The following is a 21488-nucleotide window of genomic DNA, read 5'->3' as shown; positions in this document are numbered from 1 at the left end:
CAAAATGCCGATGGGGCAGCATGCCAGACGATTCAACGCACCAACAATCGATGAGGTGGCAATTGTCATTGTTGGCGAACAGTTTGAATCGCGAGATATTGTACTGCACCGTAGAAACGAACAACTTCAGCGTGTTTTCGAGCTACACCGTAGTTATGATGCATTACAGTATCCGATATTATTCTGGAGAAGTGATGACGGCTATCACATCAATATGCGATTGTTAAATCCAACTACTGGTAAAAAGTACAATTTCTGAGAAGAAATGTTACTTACGATTCAATATTTTGTGTATTGTTCATTTATAGGCCAAGAAACATCGAAAAAACTCAGTGCGATGAACTTCTATTCATGCAGAATAATGATTCGTCCGCAAGAAGACAACTACATCCTAAAATGTCGCAAGCTTTTCCATCAGTATTTGGTTGACATGTATGCGAAGATCGAGACCGAACGTGTCAACTTTATTCGATTCAACCAAGCGAAATTGCGTTCTGAAGAGTACATCCATTTGAGAGATGCCGTAATGAATGATGCAAATGTGAATAGCATTGGACGTCTAACAATATTGCCAGCCACATACATCGGCAGTCCGCGCCATATGCACGAGTATGCGCAAGATGCGATGTCGTATGTGCGCCATTACGGCAGACCGGATCTGTTCATAACGTTCACGTGCAATCCGAAGTGGAATGACATCAAATGCCATTTGTTCCCCGGTCAATCAACAACTGATCGTCACGACTTAACAGCACGTGTATTCAGGGAAAAGCAAAAAGCAATGATGGATTTAATTGTGAAACTTCGTGTTTTTGGAGAAGTTCGATGCTGGATGTACTCGATCGAATGGCAGAAAAGAGGATTACCGCATGCACACATCTTGATTTGGTTAGTTCGCAAAATACGACCAGATCAGATTGATAAAGTCATCTCAGCGGAAATTCCAGATGAAGCAATCGACCCACAACTGTTTGACGTTGTAACAAAAAACATGATCCACGGCCCTTGCGGCGCTATTAATCCAACGGCACCATGCATGATTGACAATAAGTGTTCAAAGCACTATCCTAGAGCTTTAGTTGATGATACAATCACTGGAAATGACGGATATCCATTATATCGGCGTCGATCCGCTGAAGATGGCGGTAATTCAACGGTCATAAAAGTTCGGAATCAAGACGTTGATGTTGATAATCGTTGGGTCGTGCCGTATTCAATATTGTTGTCAAAAATTTTCGAAGCGCACATCAATGTAGAATTTTGCAACTCTGTCAAATCGATCAAATACATCTGCAAATACATAAATAAGGGAAGTGATATGGCAGTTTTCGGAGTGGCTGATTATCAGAGCATCGTTGAAATTCAGCAATACCAAATGGGCCGTTATGTAAGCAGCAACGAAGCGGTATGGCGCATTTTATCGTTCCCAATACACGACCGGCAACCCGTTGTTCTTCATTTGGCAGTTCATCTCGAAAATGGTCAACGCGTTTATTTCACTGCAGACAATGTACAACAGAGCGCAGCACGACCACCGGGGACAACACTAACTACCTTTTTCGAGTTGTGTGAAAACGATGAATTTGCAAGAACATTGCTATATTCCGAAATACCACAATATTTCACTTGGAATCCATCATCGAAAACATTTCAACGACGAAAGCAAGGGGAGCGTGTTGACGGTTATTCAAATGTCCGTAAAACCGATGCCATAGGACGCATTTACACCATTCAACCGAACAACGCCGAATGTTTCTATTTGCGTCTGCTATTAGTCATCGTGCGCGGACCAAGATCATTTGATGATTTGAAAACTGTTGACGGTCAGTTGTGTGCGACATATCGTGAAGCATCTTATCCAAAACAAATACGTGTACTATTCGCCATAATAATATCTACATGCCTTCCGTCAAATCCGCAAGAACTGTGGAATAAGTACAAAGACTGCATGACCGAGGACTTATTAATTTTGGCGCGTAATCGAGCATCGGACGCAGACTTGCAACATACATTACAAATGTATAATGATGCTTTGATATTGGTTGAAGATCTGTGCCTTACAATTGCGAATAAGGCATTAGCGCAACTTGGCATAACTGCGCCCAATCGTTCAGCGATTGATGTGCTTGACCATGAGCTTCAACGTGAACAACAATACGATTGCAATGAATTGCGTGCTTTCATACAAACTAACATTAACAAATTGAATATTCAGCAGAAAAATGCTTACGATAAGATTATACGAGCGGTTGACAATAACGCCGGTGGATTCTACTTTCTGGATGCGCCCGGTGGTACAGGGAAAACGTTTCTGATCTCTTTGATTCTTGCTACTATACGGTCACAGCAGAAAATTGCGCTGGCAATTGCTTCGTCAGGCATCGTTGAACATCCAAGTCGTTGAAACACCAACGTGCAACATATCGAAGAATTCAGCAATGGCAAAAGTTTTGCGAGGAGCTGGAATAGTTCTATGGAATGAGTGCCCAATGGCTAACAAAAAGTCATTAGAAGCATTCAATAGAACAATTCAAGATTTACGACAAAAGCAACAACTTTTTGGCGGAGCATTAGTCTTATTATGCGGCGATTTTCGGCAAACTTTGCAAGTCATTCCTCGATCAACTCCTGCCGACGAAATAAACGCATGTTTAAAATCGTCAGTTTTGTGGAGACATGTTCAAAGGCTGACTCTTACCATCAACATGCGAGTCCAATTGCAAAATGATCGATCAGCAGCGGCGTTTTCGAAGCAGTTGTTGGACATTGGCGAAGGCAAAATACCAATCGATGATACCGGTTTGATCACATTGCCGAACAACTTTTGTACACTTTTACAATCGAAAGAAGAATTGATTGAAAGTGTATTTCCGAATATTGTTCAACAATATCAACGACGCGATTATTTAAGTGAACGCGCAATATTGGCACCGAAAAATATACACGTAAACGAAATCAATTTTGCCATTCAAGAAAAACTGCCAGGAGAAGCTACAACATATACATCGATTGATAGCGTTTTGAATCAAGATGAAGTAGTCAATTATCCAACTGAATTCTTGAATTCTTTGGATCCCCCCGGTCTGCCACCGCATCGTTTGGTCCTGAAAGTCGGTTCACCCATTATACTTCTACGAAATCTGAAGCCACCGACTTTGTGTAATGGCACAAGACTTTCAGTCAAAAAATTGTGGCCAAATTTGATTGAAGCAACAATACTAAATGGCAAGGCAGCAGGTGAAGTTGTACCCACCACGCATTCCCATGATTCCAACGGACATGCCGTTTGAATTTAAGCGCTTGCAGTTCCCAGTACGTCTTGCCTTTGCGATGACCATCAACAAATCGCAAGGGCAAACGTTTCAAGTGTGCGGCGTCAATTTGGAAGAACCGTGCTTCTCCCACGGCCAATTGTTCGTCGCATGCTAGAGAGCGAGAACACCAAGGTGCTTATTCATTTACGCACCAGGTGGAAAAACCAAAAATGTTGCATACCAATATGTTTTATAAATGTTTTATAAATAAGTAACAGCTTTACTACAATAAATAAAACACAAAGTAAAAACCCTTAAGAGTTTTAATCGATTAAAATGTAGCGAAGCGCACAGGGTAACAGCTAGTGGGTGTTTATTGCATTGTCCTCTAATTCGTATTTAGACGAGTTAGGAGGACAATGCAGGGATGTGTTCATTTGGTATGAACAGTGCTTATTCATTTACGCGCCAAAAAACAAAAATATTGTATACCAATATGTTTTATAAATAAGTAACAGTTTTACAACAATAAATAAAACACAAAGTAAAAACCCTTAAGAGTTTTATTCGATTTAGGTGTAGTGAAACGCACAGGGTAACAGCTAGTTTTATATATATAGATATTTATAAAACAGTATGATCGAATCATCAAGCAAAGGATAAGCTTCAGTGGATCGCAGTATGGCAGCTGCTCTACCACTTACAACACCTTGCCCGTTACCAAAGTCGTTTACAATTGATTCTAGGCATTGACATTATATTAAATAATGTTTTAATAAGTAAATAGCGCGTCATACAGGTGATATTTAATCCTCCCGCATTTGCTATGTTACAAATAACATTGGCATCACATATATCCATTGTCGTTTATTTATTGTACCATTTGTCCGTACCTGCGGTTCCTCTCGTACCACGCAGGAATGCTGTCGCAATAACAATTGTCATTAGTAGGGTATAACTAACCTGTCGCACGACGGTTTAAACCCAGCTCACGTTCCCTTGAATGGGTGAACAATCCAACGCTTGGTGAATTTTGCTTCACAATGATAGTAAGAGCCGGCATCGAAGGATCAAAAAGCGACGTCGCTATGAACGCTTGGCCAAAATTAATAAGTCCTCTGTCATGCAGTCTTTGTACTTATTCCACAGTTATTGCGGATTTGACGGAAGGCATGTAGATATTATTATGGCAAATAGTACGCGTATTTGTTTTGGATGAGATGTGAGTGATGCGTCATGAAGTGCGGTGTCCCAATGCATATCGTCTTCTAACAAATGCAATCCCTGACATGCTTCACGATACGTCGCACACAACTGACCGTCAACAGTTTTCAAATCATCAAATGATCTTGGTCCGCGCACGTTGACTAATAGCAGACGTAAATAAAAACATTCGGCGTTGTTCGGATGGATGGTGTAAATGCGTCTTATGGCATCGGTTTTACGGACAGTTGGATAACCGTCAACACGCTCCCCTTGCTTTCGTCGTTGAAATGTTTTCGATGATGGATTTCAAGTGAAATATTGTGGTATTTCGGAATATAGCAATGTTCTTGCAAATTCATCGTTTTCACACAACTCGAAAAAGGTAGTTGTGTTGTCCCCGGTGGTCGTGCTAGAATATGCATATTTGAAGTACATAAATAAAAATTGAAAAATTAACCTAAAACGACATCTCAAACTATGTATTTTACCCACACACGCATATGCAATAAGACCCACCAACAGTGTATTTGCGAACCGCATGGAAGCACTTACGAAACAATAACAATACTCACTTGCTTTGTGTGTGTTGCACGGTCAGCAGAAAGCACAAAATCGGTTCGAATAAATGTAGCAAAGCGATGGAATTAAATCTGGAAAAAACACACAATGTTGAAACACTTTTTTTTACACACATCGCGAATTTTCAAGCGACAATCGAACCGCATGGCATCACATATGAAACAACAACAATTCTCACTTTGTGTTGTACGCAGAATGTTAATCACGTTGAAATCTGAGAAAAATACACACAATGTTGAAACATTTTTTTTTGATACACTCAGTGCATTTGGAACACTTACGTCCTGTATGTCTTGTTAGCTTGACAGTCATCCATAGAAAGAACGAATGACAGGCAAAAACGATCAACATGCGATGTCAATGTTTTTTATTAATTGTAAACATCCGCCAGTTGTTTCTGTTTATTAGTAAAAGGCATTTGACAGGACTGCCAATCTTGCGGCAAACCATTATTTCATGAGAATTTGTATAGGCGGGATGTATCTTTTTTTTTTTGTTTTTTTTTTTTTTACAAAACGTGCAATGATACACACATTAAATTTCTTATGTGCACCCTGCAAACAGATCCCAATCACCCCTGAAAATTTCATTAAAATCGGGCAAGCCGTCTAGGAGGAGTATGCGAACAGGAAGTTTTGCCACTTAATTTTATATATATAGATAATGACGAAGACTCAAATATTGTCGAAAGCAATGGAGTAATACCAAATACTAATGATGATCTTGAAACAGAACAGAAAATATAAATAATATTAACGTCAGCAGTGAAGGTATCTCTCGGAGAAATGAGTTGAAAATGTTGTTCACTTCATAAGAATGCACTTTTTTTTTTGTTTTTGTATGCATTTCCAAAGCAATATATTTTGAACTCCACTTAATTTAAATTAAAAAACTAAAACAAAATTCACCGCATTGTATTTAATAAATGAATTAAAACTATGGTTAAGAAAACTGATTTTCTTTTCATTAAATTTGTAGCTAAATACTTGCAAATCTTACTTTTGAAAAAATGTATCCAGCACTTCTTTTAATCCTTGCATTATATTAGTTTTTTCTTTTTCAAATTCCAACTTTTCTCTTTAAAACGTCATCACTTCTCTATGCCGGAGTTTTTCTTCTTCCGATTCCTTTTTTTTTAAATTCTAACGTTCCATTTCCCGATACTGTGCGTTTTTTTAGCGAAATTTTGCTGGTTTCCCCTTACGTCTGAGACACTCTCCACAACATCATTGTCCTCTCGGCACATTTCGTTTGCTCTTATGTGTTCTGCAGTAGAGCAGCTGGGAAGATCTAATGAGTTTTGTAGGCTTTCAGATGGAGGATCAACTGAATGTCTATTGCCGTAAAATTCATCAAAATCATTAAAAAAATCCCAAGTGGTTGCATCTCGAAAAAAAGCGACAATCGAGTTTCAATGTTAATTGCAAAATTGAAAGCTTAAATTTTGAGAAAAAGTTAAAAGATGCGGAAACCCAAAGTAGAAGTATTTAAAGATGCTGGAATAATACCAGGCCTTCACTGCGATGAAATATTAGACATTGTAAAGTCAGAAGGTGTCTTTAAAGGAAAACATCAGGCATACGTTTCATCGTGTTAAGCCCTTTATACGGCCTATAGAGTTTATGAAATTTATTATTATTTATTATATTATGAAATTTACGAAGTTCGAAACACTCATATAAATAAAGGGATGCGCTGAAATGGTGTGTCCTCATTATTAATGGGCTAGAGGGCTGTGATTTAGAATAACATCCTCTGATTTCGAGGTTAAAATGGGTATGTACGGACAGAGGAGGTCCTCTAAATTAAGATTATACATATATATATATACAGTTGCCGCTTACTTATGGTTTCTGAGATATTTGAATTTAAAGTGCAAATACAACTACACTCAACTCGTTTTTTTACACGGTAGATACGTTCCTCAGAAATCCGTGTAAAAACGAGATGTTTCCTATAGTAAAATGGGGGATACGTTCCATGTCATCTGAAACCCGTGAAAGATAAAATAATTATTAATAAATTTTTATTTCGAAAAACCGTCTAAAAATGTTGAAAACTATAAAATTTCAGATATGCATACAAATTGTATGTTCATATGGCATTTTATTGAGCATTAAAACTTAAAATACATATTTCATGCAGGTGAAAAATTAGTAGAGCAAGCAAAAAACAAATCTGTTAATCCAGAATTAAGAACGCAAAAATTTCAATAGAACTTAAGAAAAAATGTTTACATATCTAAATATCGCTACTTGATAACAAGCGCAATTGCTTGCGATGAACTGGACTAAAGTCGGTAACATCACTTGAGATATTCATCAAATTATCCAATAGTGACTTTCGTCCGGTAATAGAGTTTTGAATTGTCGGACTACTTTCCGAAAGGTCTTGCGCCGCCGACTTTTTTACAAAAAAAAAAAAAAATTCAAACATGTAACTTCAAATCTGTGTAAAAAAAAGGAGTTGGGTGTATTTGAAATGCGTGTTTCTGCTATTTATAATGCATTTTACACAAATTTGTTTACTTTTTGTTTTGTATTAAATAGTACAAAAGTAACTTTAATTTCATATTTCACTTTCGTTAAAATCCATTTATTCATACAATAAGAAAATTATTCACACAAACAAAAAATTAGTGTTACCATATTTATCGTGTGACGAGTTATGTAAAATCTTTCAGTATTTTCATTATCGTGATAAATCCCGGTGTTGGTCCGACCAGGGCTATTTTTTTGAAGTGCGGCCGAAGTCCGCCAACTCGAAAATACTGAAGGCGCCTAGTCCTCTTTTCACTTTTTTCCCCAAGACTTGGCGCATGGTGAATATCTGGTCAGTTGGTCTAAAGCCACATTGATAAAGTCCAATCAGTTTGTTGACGGCTCCGCAATCTCCTGGTGTTATGCTTTCACTGCCATTCAGCAGGCTGGAGAAGTGTTCCCTCCATAATGTTAGTGTGCTCTGGCCATCAGTCACTAGATCTCCTCTGGGGGTTTTAAATGATGCTCCTGGCTTAAAACCAATTAGTCGCCGCATCTTTTCGTAGAATTCGCGAGTAATATCCCTGTCGTCCAGCTTGTCGAGCTCTTCATATTCACGCATTTCGTTCTTTTTTTTTTTTTTGTCTGTAAAGCCGATCAGCCTCAACGTATTTGGGGATTTTCCATTGTGGAGACTGAATTCACCGACCGTCTTTTTTCTTAGGTTGGAATCTGGTACTACCATAGCCATATTTCGGGCCCCGGCGAAGTCGATCAGCCTCAACCTATTTGGGGATTTTCCATCGTGGAGGCTGAATTCACCGACCGTTGTGCCAAAGATACCTTTTTTGCCCACCCTGACGTTAAAGTCGCCAAACACTCATAGATTTCAGCTTTAGTCACATCGTGCATCTCTTCCGTCGGAGCATGAGCGCAAATCAGCGAAGAACTTCGATTTAATGTGGATTGTGGCTAGACGTTAATCCACCGGTGTGAATGCCAGTACTCGGCGACGGAGTCTTTCTCCCACCACGAATCCCACACCAAATTTGCGCTCCTTTATATGGCCACTGTAGTAAATGCCACAAGGAGCTACTCGCCTCAGTCCTTTTTTCCGTCCATCGCATTTCTTGGACGGCGGTGATGTCAGCCTTCACTCTTACGAGGGCATCAACCAGCGGGCTTATCCGAGGCCGGTTTCTTATTTTATTGGTAGGGTTATTTACGTGGCGGGTCCCAAACCCAGTGCACAACTCTTGGAAGGGGATGTTTCGCCTTCTCACTTTAGCTTGCCTTCTAGCGGATGTTTTCTGGCTACCCAGAAGATTCTTGGTCTAAGAACGGAAGTCGTGAGCTGCAAGGAGCCATATGTGAAAGAATCGTTTCTGGCCACTCCCAAGTGAATGACGCTCAGAGAACTTTCCTCACTTCCGTGAACTTCTACATACGTATGGCTTCATCCTCCAGAAACTATTTGAATGTGCAAAAATTATTTCGATACAATTTTTATATCTTTTTATTTATAAATCAAATAGTAGTAAATTATTTTTAAGGGATTGTGATACCCATACGTATTTTCACCAATTGGATACGACGAGGTATTGACTTCACCATTTTGTTTAGCACGCACATATTAATTTTGTCCCATTCGGCCAAAATTGCATCTTTTAGTTGCTTATGGCTAGTTTTGCTTGAATGATGCATAAATTTTGCCTTAGAGAATTCCCCACACATGATCGATCGGATTCAAATCTGGACTTAATGCAGGCCACTCCAGCAATACAGTTTTTCATAACCGTGCAAATTAATAGCAAAAGGAGTTCGTTTTCAAAGGGGTATTCCACTCTAGAAGCATGAATTTCAGGAAATTTTTAAAGTGTCGTAAAAAAGGGCAATTAATATGCTATCCATTTTTTATGGCGTTTTTATTGATATCTTAAGAATACAGAAAAAAACACGATGGAAAAAAGCAGTTTCGAGAAAAACGCGTTTAAAAAATCGATACGGCCGAACCGGGCTAGGTACTGCGTCACTAAAGTAACTGTAGCTCTTAAAATAATTTTAATTTTTAAAAATCCTTTGGAGGATATATTCTTAAGGGTCTAAACTTTAAATATATAAAAAAACATCGAATTTTTCAAAATTCTAGAGTAGAATACTCCCTTAACGGATCAGTGTAGATATGCACAAAGCATAGTTTGGACTTGACTTTTGATGAAAATGCTGTCCATATCATGAGCATGCCGCCCGTCGACAACCTCGTCCATCCCATTAATGTTTTTTTTCGTCCCAAAATTTTTATTATTCACACTATCCAATTCGCATTTATGCTTAAGGCATGGCTTAGAAACTCGATTTTCATATTTAAGGCATACTTCTTTTCTTATTATTTGATGCACAAGTTGTTTAGTTACATTGACTATTGTTTGCTAGCTGCTAAATGTGATGTTTGCTCCTATCATCAATGATACCTATACGACCACTACGTTTAGTAACACTACAGTTAGTTAAAAAAAAAATTGGTTATTCAGGGACGTCGCGGAATCTGGTAGATGCCGGAATCAGAATTGAATCCGATAAAAAAGTAGTAGATGCCATGAATTTACATGTTATATGCAGAGAACGTATATCATAGAAAAGGTTCACGGCGCGGAGAACGTAAAAATATTTTTGGCTAACTCGGTCGAGCTTCGAGAGAGCTCGGTAGGGGAAATCTTATGCTCAGAATTATATATTGCTGTTACAGACCTATGTTAGCTCGATTGCTTATATTTGTAAAAGTAAAATAAGGTCTACTTTTTTAATTATTTAGCAAACTATCATAATATATTAAAAAAAAAAACTTAATCGCAACTTTTCTCGTGTACAGCTGAGCTTTCGTGCTCTTAGAAATTCGTTTAATTTATAATTTATATAATATTTCCATTTAGATAAATAGCACTGTTATATTGTTCTATTAAAACAATTGAAATTTACTTTAATTGTGTGTTGGCTAATTTTATTTTATTCCGCCGAGTCATTTTCATTTTGTTTTTGTGCTACATTTTAAATAGTGCAATTGTTAGTGTTAATTTATATTGTTTACTTAAATTTCTTTCTTGTTTTATTCGTTCCCATCTTTGTCCACAGCTGTTTGCGAGTTTCTTACTTTTCGTGTGTTACAGTGCATCTCAAACTGCTCGCTACATTGGTTGTTATCTTTGATAACCAACTATTTTTATTGCATTTATTTGTTATAAATATTTTTGTCATTTCTCTTTTTACTTTTATTATTTAACATTTTTGATATTTGTATTTAATATTGTTTTTGTTCATTGTGACTTGCAATTTTCCGAACTGCCTTGTGAAACGCTCTGTTTCTTGCTGGCTTGTGAAGGGCTTGTCCATCTTAAATGTGCTTTCGCGGATTAGAATCATATTATCACTTATCGGTAATAGCATGTGCGTGCTGCTCATATGTGTATACATAAATACATATGTGCGTTTGACATTGGCATATAAATAATGCATACACAAACCTACACATATGCATATACATGTAAATATGTCACCCACAAAAACACCAATTACCTCAAATAGCATCAGCGGCGTCACAAGTCAATATGGCAGCCAAATGGCCGAAGCCCAAATGTAGTTCAACAAAAACAATTTCATTCATGAACGCAATCGCACTTTCAACAGGCAGACTCGCTTCATTCACAAAAGCAGCCACCGTCACATCTCCCGAGCATGTCTTTACCAACAAGCGGCTTTGCGCGACTATGGCAAACGCTAAAAATCATAAATAGAACAACTTTCTGATATTTCTTCTAGAATGGAAAACTGACAACCCGCCAACTCGCAAAACACAGAAAAGAGTGACAAAAGTGGCAACATTTAATGACCAAAGCAAATATATATTTATGTAAGTGACATATCAAAATGTTGCATTGGAGACTTTTGCCTTTATTCAGCAAAAGCATCGAAACATCATTGCCAACATGTTCAATTCAGCATTTTCGCCATTGAAAGCGGTCCCGTACAATAAGCGGCACCGTTTGTTCAATCGCGTTTGTCACCAGATACTGATATTTCATCATTCTTTTAAAAAGGTTGGTTCATTGTCGCGCGTGGTCGACTTCACCAAAAATGTTACTTACAAATTGAAATAATAAAATAATAGCTCTATAGAAAAGAAATTCATTTTAATTTTGAAACAAAACAAAAATTGTCGCTAACATCTTATTGTATAACGACTTGACAAAAAATATAGTAAAAAATCTATTACTGGCGCAGTCGGTTTAACTTGGGCGAGAATAGAGTGCAGATATTTCTGCTCTCGGTAATTTTCATAAAAAAATCTTATTTTTTAAACGTGCAAAACACACAAAACTTTGAATATTACAAAATCAAATAAGTCATATACTTGCACGGAAGATTTTTATGAGTGTTCTTTGCCAACTCGCAAGGCTGAACAAAAGTACGTGGACTCCTTTCCACGTGTCTCAAAAAGAACGAGTATTTTTTTCGAAAAGCGCATCATCATAAATTGAGAAACAAAACTATAAATTAAAAAAAATATATATGTATATACTAAAAATAAAAAATAAGATAAAAGTGTGAAGTATAAAATGAAGAGTTCAACATCGATAGTGTTTAAAGAACGTAACAGGCGAACTCAAATATTGAAATTAATAACGTAAAAGTGGAACGTGAAGATGTAGAAATAAAAAAAAATATCATAAAGAACAAAACGAACAGTATAACAACAAGAACGTAAAAGTGGAACGTCGAAATGAAGAAAAAGAACAATTATCGTATTAAATAAAACTAAATTGTTTAATATAGAGAATGTATAAATAACGTAAAAGAGAAACGTGAAAAGTGAAAAAAATTGTAAAGAACAAAACGAACAGTATAACAACAAGAACGTAAAAGTGGAACGTCGAAGTGAAGAAAAAGAAAAAATTATCGTAACAAACAAAATGAACTATGTTACAATGGAACAGTGGAACAAAAATATCATTATACGTTAAAAGTAAAAATAAAAGAAAATAAAAAAAAACAAAAAAAAAGAAATTAAAACTGAATAAAATAAAATTAAAATAAAGAATATACGATAAATTATTCAACAAAAACTCTACTCCATAGTTAGTAAGAATACCTATTTGTTGAAACAAAATCAAAAGTCCAAAAGCAACATTAGGAACGAAGTTGAATAAAAACAAAGCAGACAGTTTATGGAAGAAGAAGTGGACGAACTAACCCAAATTTTGAAATCTATTAAAATTAAAAAGGCAAACAACAAAATGGAGCGAGAAACCAGAGAAGTGGCGATACAAAACATCAAACCAATTCAACCGTTTGATGGTGATTGAAATTACTTAGCACTCTTTATTCGAGGTGTCGATGCGATAATGCCACAGTCTCCTGTTATATCGGAAGAAACGAAAGTATTCTATCTACATCGTGTCATAAAAATACTCAGAGACGCTGCATTGGACGTGGTTAGACGAAAGCAATCATCAGATGGAATGAACACACGGCAGTTTCAACACTAATCCTAGAAATAAGCAATGTTAAATTTAAAAATACTGTTAAGCTACCATGCGAAGAGATTAAGTTAGATGTTTGTAAAGTAAAGGATGTTGTCAAACTAAACAAGAAAAAACGTTAACTTCGGCTGTACCGAAGCTAATATACCCTTCGCAGGTGCATTTCTCTTAGTAACTATGTGTTCAGTTTGTATGGAAGCAATATGCTATAGTAATCCAATCTGAACAATTTTTTGGGAAATTATGTTATTACCTTATACCATGTTCAGACCGAAAATTTAAAAGATTAGATTATATTTAAGCATTTCATAACCCAACAGTGTTCTCACTGCCGTTAGAAAGATCAAAAAACAGCTGTTAATGTCATTCAAGAATTCACATCGCTTAATATTTATCAAAAGAAAAGATTGTCTTATAGTATTTTGAAATAAAAAGACCGCTTTTTTAATATTTTCCATATAATAGAAATAATGGATGCATTTTTTCATTTGTTAAGTCGATTTTCAGATGAAATTAGATTCATTGCTTTAAAAAAAATTTGTTTGTTTACATTTTTTCCCTTTGTAGTGTCTAAATCAGCTGTGATAATGTAACAGATTTCCAGTGCTGACAAGTAGATTGCGCAAAATCAGAGTCGCACAGAGAGATTTAGCGTGGATCAGTTTCAAATCATTTCATTTTTGTATGGCGAAATCTTGATAAATTTTTAAGATTAGTGGGATAATCCATTCAACAGCCGAAATCGTGTGATTAAGTGTCGGTCTGAACATGGTATTAAGCAGTAATCCATGTAAAATTTCGTGAAGATAACACGTCAAATGCGAAAGTTTTCCATACATGCCCTTGATTCCGATCGTTCGGTTTGTATGGCAGCTATATGCTGTAGTAAGCCGATCTGAACAATTTCTTCCGATATTACATTATTTCTATTAACAATAACTCATACTAAATTTCGTGAAGATATATCGTCAAATGAGGAAGTTTCCCATGCAAACATTTGATACCGATCTGATCAATTTCTTCACATTTTACATTATTATCTTCGAAAATTACTTGTGCCAACTTTTGTCAAATGTGAAAGTTTTCCATACAAGAACTTGATTCCGATCGTTCAGTTTGTATGGCAGCTATATGTTATCGTGGTCCGATATCGGCAGTTCCGACAAATGAGTAGCTTCTTGAAGAGAAAATGACGACAGCAAAATAAACGAATATCAATCAAAACGATATCTTAAAAACTGAGGGACTAGTTCGTATATATACAGAGAGACGAACAGACAGACGGACATGGCTCGACTCAGCTCAACATACTGATCATTTATATATATAGGTACTTTATAGGGTCTCCGACGCTTCCTTCTGGGTGTTACAAACTGCGTGACAAACTTAATATACGCTGTTCAGGGTATAAAAATGAAAGTTGCTCAACTAAAATATTTTTGTATAATGAATTAGATCAGATAAGTTTGAAAACATTAAAAAGAGAATTGCCAAACTATTTAACTGCGTTAATAAACGCAAATCTTGCTACTGACCTTACGTCAGCAATAAAAATTTTAAAAGAAAACGATGTTTATGAAAATAATAAACAATTCTCTAAACAAAAAACAATTCAAAGGACTAACGCACATTCAAAACTACCTAATTATATAATTATATGAATAACAATAATAATAGTAATATAAAATGTTTTGCAATCAATACGCGTCAATTTCCAGTTGGTTCCAATTAAAATACTTTTTCAAAAAATTATCCATTTTCCAATCAAAATAATTATTATAAAAATAAACAATTTTTCAATGAACATAGCAATCAACAATATACTTTAGAAAACAATAATTTCCCACAAGTTAGGCATCCACCTTTCAATTTTTATACATTTACATTTATACTAATAGAAACTTAAATAATTTAAAACAAGATAAGATTCATGGGTCAAACCAATCTCGACTAAGACGCTTTGGCTATCCTGAACCAATGGAACAAGATGAGGTAAATTTTCACTTAACAGCCTCGGAAGGCTCTCCACAATTGAACTGAAATTTAATAAAAAATATAAATTTTTAGTCGACACAGGTTCCTCAGTTAGTTTAATAAAGCCTGGGATATCCAACGAAAGGATTATTTATGTTCAGCCAATAACATTAACAACAGCGATAGGAAAAGTTTGTCTAAATGAAACCCAAGAATTGTTTAGCGATGAACATATGAAAAAACTGAAAATTTTCGTTTATAATTTTTCGAATAACCACGACGGTTTACTTGGTTGTAATATACTTAAGCTACTTATAGCTAAACTTGATCTGGAAAAAAATGTGATACATATGAATGGTGTTCGGTATAACTTGTTCAAAAATAAATCAAATTCTGAAAATTTTGATAATTGCCTTCAAGAATTAAGTATGAACCAAAATCATAACACTAAAGTTAGCAAATTTAGACTTGAAAATTTAAATTCAGAAGAGTTATAATAAATAAATTAAAAAACTTTTAAATAAATTTGAAAACATATTTTACAAAGAACGGGGCAAACTCACTTTTACTCATAAAATAATACATAGAATTAAAACGGTTCATGAAGATCCAATATATGTAAAGTCGTATAGATATCCTGAAATTCATATATCAGAAGTAAACAAACAAATAAAAGAAATGCTTGAAAATCAAATCATTTCTCACAGTGATTCCTCACATTCAGCACCAATTTGGGTGGTACCAAAGAAGTCAGATGCTTCAGGTAAAAAGAAGTGGAGGATTGTTGTCGATTTTCGCAAGCTCAATAGTATTACTATCAATGAAAGGTATCCCATTCCAAACATGGATGAAATTCTCGAAAAACTAGCTAGGTGTATGTATTTTTCAACAATAGACTTAGCGCAAGGCTTCCATCAAATAGAAATGGATCCGGCCGATAGAAAAAAAAGCTTTCTCTACTCAGAGCGGACATTTTGAATTTTTAAGAATGCCATTTGGGCTTAAAAATGCACAAGGCACCTTCCAGAGACTGATGAATACGATTCTAGATGGTTTAATAGGGAGAGATTGCACGGTTTACTTAGACGACATTGTAGTATTCAGTACGTCATTACGGGAACACATAGTATCTCTAGACAGAGTTTTTCGTAAATTAAATGAAGCAAATCTGAAAATTCAGATGAATAAAAGCGAGTTTTTCAAAAAAGAAACCGAATTTCTTGGTCATATCATAACGCCAGAAGGTATTAAACCTAACCCTAATAAAATCAAAGCAATTTTAAATTAAAATCATGAACTGCACTACTCAACTACTGAGAAAGAACTTTTAGCCATGGCTTGGGCTACCAAATATTTTAGACCATATTTATATGGCAGGAAATTTTTAATAAATAGTGATCATAGACCATTGCAATAGCTCCACAACTTAAGGGAACCGAACTACAAATTACAAATATGGAAGATTCGACTTAATGAGTGTGACTTTGACGTAAAATACATATCAGATAAAGAAAATCGTGTAACAGACGCTCTTTCTAGAATTAAAATTATGGAATGCTTTTTTAATGAAGAATCTGAATCTAACGTAGACACTGTTCATTCTGCCGATGAAGATTCCGAAAGTTTTATTAAGATAACAGAGCGACCATTAAATGTATTCAAAAATCAAATTAAATTAATAAGAGATGGTAAAGACTCAACTACAATAACGAAAGTTTTTTTTTAATAACCTAATTGTAATCACATACAAAGAATTAACTAAAGATTATATTAAACATATAATTAAAACCCATTTATTAAAAAGTAATACAACAATTTTTATACCCAATGGTAATGATTTTATACAATTTCAAAACGTTTATAAGACACTAGTAACAACAAGTCGCAACAAGATTTATCGGTGTTCAAAAGAATTAGAAAACATAACAGATTTTGCAAATTTTAAAAGTAAAGTACTTGAAATCCATTTAAGTGGACTTCATCAAGGTATAGAGAAGGTTGCAAAATGTTTTAAATTACAGTATTATTACCCAAATTATCTTAAGGAAATCACCAAAATAATAAATGAATGTGAACTGTGTAATCAGTGTAAGAAAAATCACATTTCTAACAAAATGCCGTTCAAAATTACACCACCAATTTACAAAGTAAGAGAAAAATATGTTGTAGATTTTTGGAAATGGAATAATGAATATTATTTAACATGTACAGGTCCGTATCCAGCTCTCAAGTAATTGCTCAAGAAAAAAATACATTATTTCTTAAAGTAATTTTGACAGCTGGTTACGCATTGTGAATGATCGACATTAGAAGAACAAGAGAGAATAAACAAAGAAAATAAACTTTGTGCGTAATATGTATGTATATATGTGTGTAGTAATATAAATATTTTCCTTGCGATTTAGTCTTGTTGATGATATTAAGTTTTATACAACATTTCAAAATGAACAATACTTCATAATAATGATTTTAACTAATTTAGGATGAATTTTACGATTACTTTGAATTTCCTTCAAGAAATAATTGTTGATTTCATGTTTCTTCGCAAAACCAGGTTTGCCATATTCGCATTTTATTGAAAAAATGTATTAAAAATTAGTACTAGACTTCTTTAGAGCTGCACACTAGCACAAGAAATTTTACCGCAGGAAATCCTCTTCACCATTTCTTAAGCGTTTTTTTATATGAAGTTTTTACATTTCTTGAGAGCTGGATACTAAGCTTATCGATTTATACTCTAAGTTAGCTATGATAGAAAAAGTTAAAGCATTGAACTGGCTGGAATTCAAAAAAGCATTGCTAAAATTTTTAATTGTATGGGTCCTCCAAAAACTTTAAAAATTGACCAAAACCAAGATAATATAAAAAGATATTGACACAAACTTTGTAAATGCAGATGTTTCGAGGAAGAGATTAGACAAACTAAGTAATCCATACAAAAAAGTTAGTCTTATTAAAACTGAAGAAGATGGCGAACATCATATTGTAAAATTTAAAAGACAAAATGTAAGAAAATATAAAAACCAATTTAAAAGAAAAAAGAAAACCAACTAAAACTAAATCTAAGAATTGAAAATTGTATCTTATCATTCCTTTTTACTTATTCACTATTATTTATTCATTTTTATATGCTAAAAATATCTTTAAATATTGTAAGAATTCTATTTAAGAACTTTTACTTGTAAATAAAGAAAAATTGCAGTGAGGACATTGCATTATTTTCAGATGGGAGGAGTGACATATCCTAATGTTGCATTGTGGACTTTTGCCTTTATTCAGCAAAAGCATCGAAACATCATTGCCAACGTGTTCAATTCAGCATTTTCGCCATTGAAGGCGGCCCCGTATAATAAGCGGCACCGTTTGTTCAATCGCGTTTGTCACCAGATACTGATATTTCATCATCCTTTTAAAAAGGTTGGTTCATTGTCGCGCGTGGTCGACTTCACCAAAAATATTACTTACAAATTGAAATAATAAAATAATAGTTCTATAAAAAAGAAATTCATTTTAATTTAAAACAAAACAAAAATTGTCGCTAACATCTTATTGTATAACGTGACAAAAAATATAGTAAAAAAATATTACTGGTGTTCTTTGCCAACTCGCAAGGCTGAAGAAAAGTACGTGGACTCTTTCCACGTGTCTCAAAAAACGAGTATTTTTTTCGAAAAACGCATCATCATAAATTGAGAATCAAGACCATAAATTAAAAAAAAAATGTATATTAATAATAAAAAATAAGATAAAAGTGTGAAGTACAAAATGAAGAGTTCCACATCGATAGTGTTTAAAGAACGTAACAGGCGAACTCAAATATTGAAATTAATAACGTAAAAGTGGAACGTAGAAATGAAGAAAAAGAACAATTATCGTATCAAATAAAACTAAATTGTTTAACATAGAGAGTGTATAAATAACGTAAAACAGAAACGTAAAAAGTGAAAAAAATTGTAAATAACAAAACGAACAGTATAACAACAAGAACGTGAAAGTGGAACGTCGAAGTGAAAAAAAAAAAAATTATCGTAACAAACAAAATGAACTATGTTACGATGGAACAGTGGAACAAAAGTATCACAATACGTTAAAAATAAAAATAAAACAAAATAAAAAAAACAAAAAAAAAAAAGAAACTAAAACTGAGTAAAATAAATAATATACGATAAATTATTCAATAAAAACTCTACTCCACAATCCTTAATAACGAAACAGTTGAAAAGAAAACGAATGCAGAATGTCGTTAGTACGAATACCTATTTGTTGAAACAAAATCCAAAAGCAACATTAGAAACGAAGGTGAATAATAACAAAGCAGACAGTTTATGGAAGAAGAAGTGGACGAACTAACCCGAAGTTTGAAATCCATTAAAATTAAAGAGGCAAACAGCAAAATGGAGCGAGAAACCAGAGAAGTGGCGATACAAAACATCAAACCAATTCAACCGTTTGATGGTGATTGAAATTACTTAGCACTCTTTATTCGAGGTGTCGATGCGATCATGCCACAGTCTCCTGTTATATCGGAAGAGACGAAAGCATTCTATCTACACCGTGTCATAAAAATACTCAGAGACGCTGCATTGGACGTGGTTAGACGAAAGCAACCATCAGATGGAATGGCGCTGAGGCAGTTACTTATAGATAGATTCGGAGAACACACGGCAGTTTCAACACTAATCCTAGAAATAAGCAATGTTAAATTTAAAAATACTGTTAAGCTACCATGCGAAGAGATTAATTTAGAAGTTTGTAAAGTAAAGGATGTTGTCAAACTAAACAAGAAAAAACGTTAACTTCGGCTGAACCGAAGCTAATATACCCTTCGCAGGTGCATTTCTCTTAGTAACTATGTGTTCAGTTTGTATGGAAGCAATATGCTATAGTAATCCAACCTGAACAACTTTTTCGGAGATCACGTTATTACCTTAAGCAGTAATCCATGTAAAATTTCGTGAAGATAACACGTCAAATGCGAAAGTTTTCCATACAAGCCCTTGATTCCGATCGTTCGGTTTGTATGGCAGCTATATGCTATAGTAAGCCGATCTGAACAATTTCTTCCGATATTACATTATTTCTATTAACAATAACTCATACTAAATTTCGTGAAGATATATAAATGAGGAAGTTTCCTATGCAAACATTTGATTCCGATCATTCAGTTTGTATGGCAGCTATATGCTATAGTTAACCGATCTGAACAATTTCTTCAGAGATTACGTTGTTGTCTTAGTTGTTGTTTCGTGAATATATCTTGTCAAATGCGAAAATTTTCCATACCAGCACTAGATTTCGATCGTTCAGTTTCTATGGCAGCTATATGCTATAGTAAGCCGGTCTGAACAATTTCTTCACATATTACATTATTATCTTAGAAAATAGCCCGTGCCAACTTTTGTGAAGAAACATTGTCAAATGTGAAAGTTTTCCATACAAGAACTTGATTCCGATCGTTCAGTTTGTATGGCAGCTATATGTTATCGTGGTCCGATATCAGCAGTTCCGACAAATGAGCAGCTTCTTGAAGAGAAAAAGACGTTAGCAAAATTTCAAAACGATATCTTCGTATTCGTATATATACAGAGAGACGAACAGACAGACGGACAGACGGACATGGCTAAATCGACTCAGCTCAACATACTGATTATTTATATACATACTTTATACGGTCTCCGACGCTTTCTTCTGGATGTTACAAACTGCGTGACAAACTTAATATACGCTGTTCAGGGTATAAAAATGAAAGTTGCTCAACTAAAATATTTTTGTATAATGAATTAGATCAGATAAGTTTGAAAACATTAAAAAGAGAATTGCCAAACTATTTAACTGCGTTAATAAACGCAAATCTTGCTACTGACCTTACGTCAGCAATAAAAATTTAAAAAAAACGATGTTTATGAAATTTTATGTGTGTATCATTGCACGTTTTGCAAAAATTGCAAAAAAAAAAAAATTGTTACATCCCGCCTATACAAATTCTCATGAAATAATGGTTTGCCGCAAGATTGGCAGTCCTGTCAAATGCCTTTTACTAATAAACAGAAACAACTGGCGGATGATTACAATTAATAAAAAACATTGACATCGCATGTTGATCGTTTTTGCCTGTCATTCGTTCTTTCTTTGGATGACTGTCAAGTTAACAAGACATACAAAACGTAAGTGTTCCAAATGCACTGAGTGTATCAAAAAAAAATGTTTCAACATTGTGTGTATTTTTCTCAGATTTCAACGTGATTAACATTCTGCGTACAACACAAAGTGAGAATTGTTGTTGTTTCATATGTGATGCCATGCGGTTCGATTGTCGCTTGAAAATTCGCGATGTGTGTAAAAAAAAGTGTTTCAACATTGTGTGTTTTTTCCAGATTTAATTCCATCGATTTGCTACATTTATTCGAACCGATTTTGTGCTTTCTGCTGACTGTGCAACACACACAGAGCAAGTGAGTATT

The 21488-nt window shown here is 34.7% G+C and overlaps 1 protein-coding gene across 1 annotated transcript; it reads left to right on the top strand.

Moving 5' to 3' along the window:
- Window positions 1-4: 4 nt before the first annotated feature.
- On the top strand, window positions 5-10479 carry LOC120779792. Its single transcript, XM_040112168.1, has 3 exons — window positions 5-239; window positions 309-1405; window positions 10450-10479. Exons 1-3 carry the CDS (start codon window positions 5-7, stop codon window positions 10477-10479), a joined length of 1362 nt encoding a protein of 453 aa, XP_039968102.1.
- Window positions 10480-21488: the final 11009 nt, after the last annotated feature.

Source organism: Bactrocera tryoni, unplaced genomic scaffold, assembly GCF_016617805.1.
Source record: "Bactrocera tryoni isolate S06 unplaced genomic scaffold, CSIRO_BtryS06_freeze2 scaffold_11, whole genome shotgun sequence".
Taxonomy (NCBI): Eukaryota; Metazoa; Arthropoda; class Insecta; order Diptera; family Tephritidae; genus Bactrocera; species Bactrocera tryoni.
The sequence above is the reverse complement of the archived record's forward strand: the minus strand, read 5'-3'. Positions and strand labels throughout refer to the sequence as shown.

Excerpts from the sequence above, each read along its gene's own strand:
- LOC120779792 (XM_040112168.1), top strand. The coding sequence starts at position 5 with ATGCCGATGGGGCAGCATGCCAGACGATTCAACGCACCAACAATCGAT. Across the intron at positions 240-308 it reads ATTGTTAAATCCAACTACTG|GCCAAGAAACATCGAAAAAA; the intron begins GTAAAAAGTACA and ends GTTCATTTATAG. Across the intron at positions 1,406-10,449 it reads ATGTAAGCAGCAACGAAGCG|ATAAATAGCACTGTTATATT; the intron begins GTATGGCGCATT and ends ATTTCCATTTAG.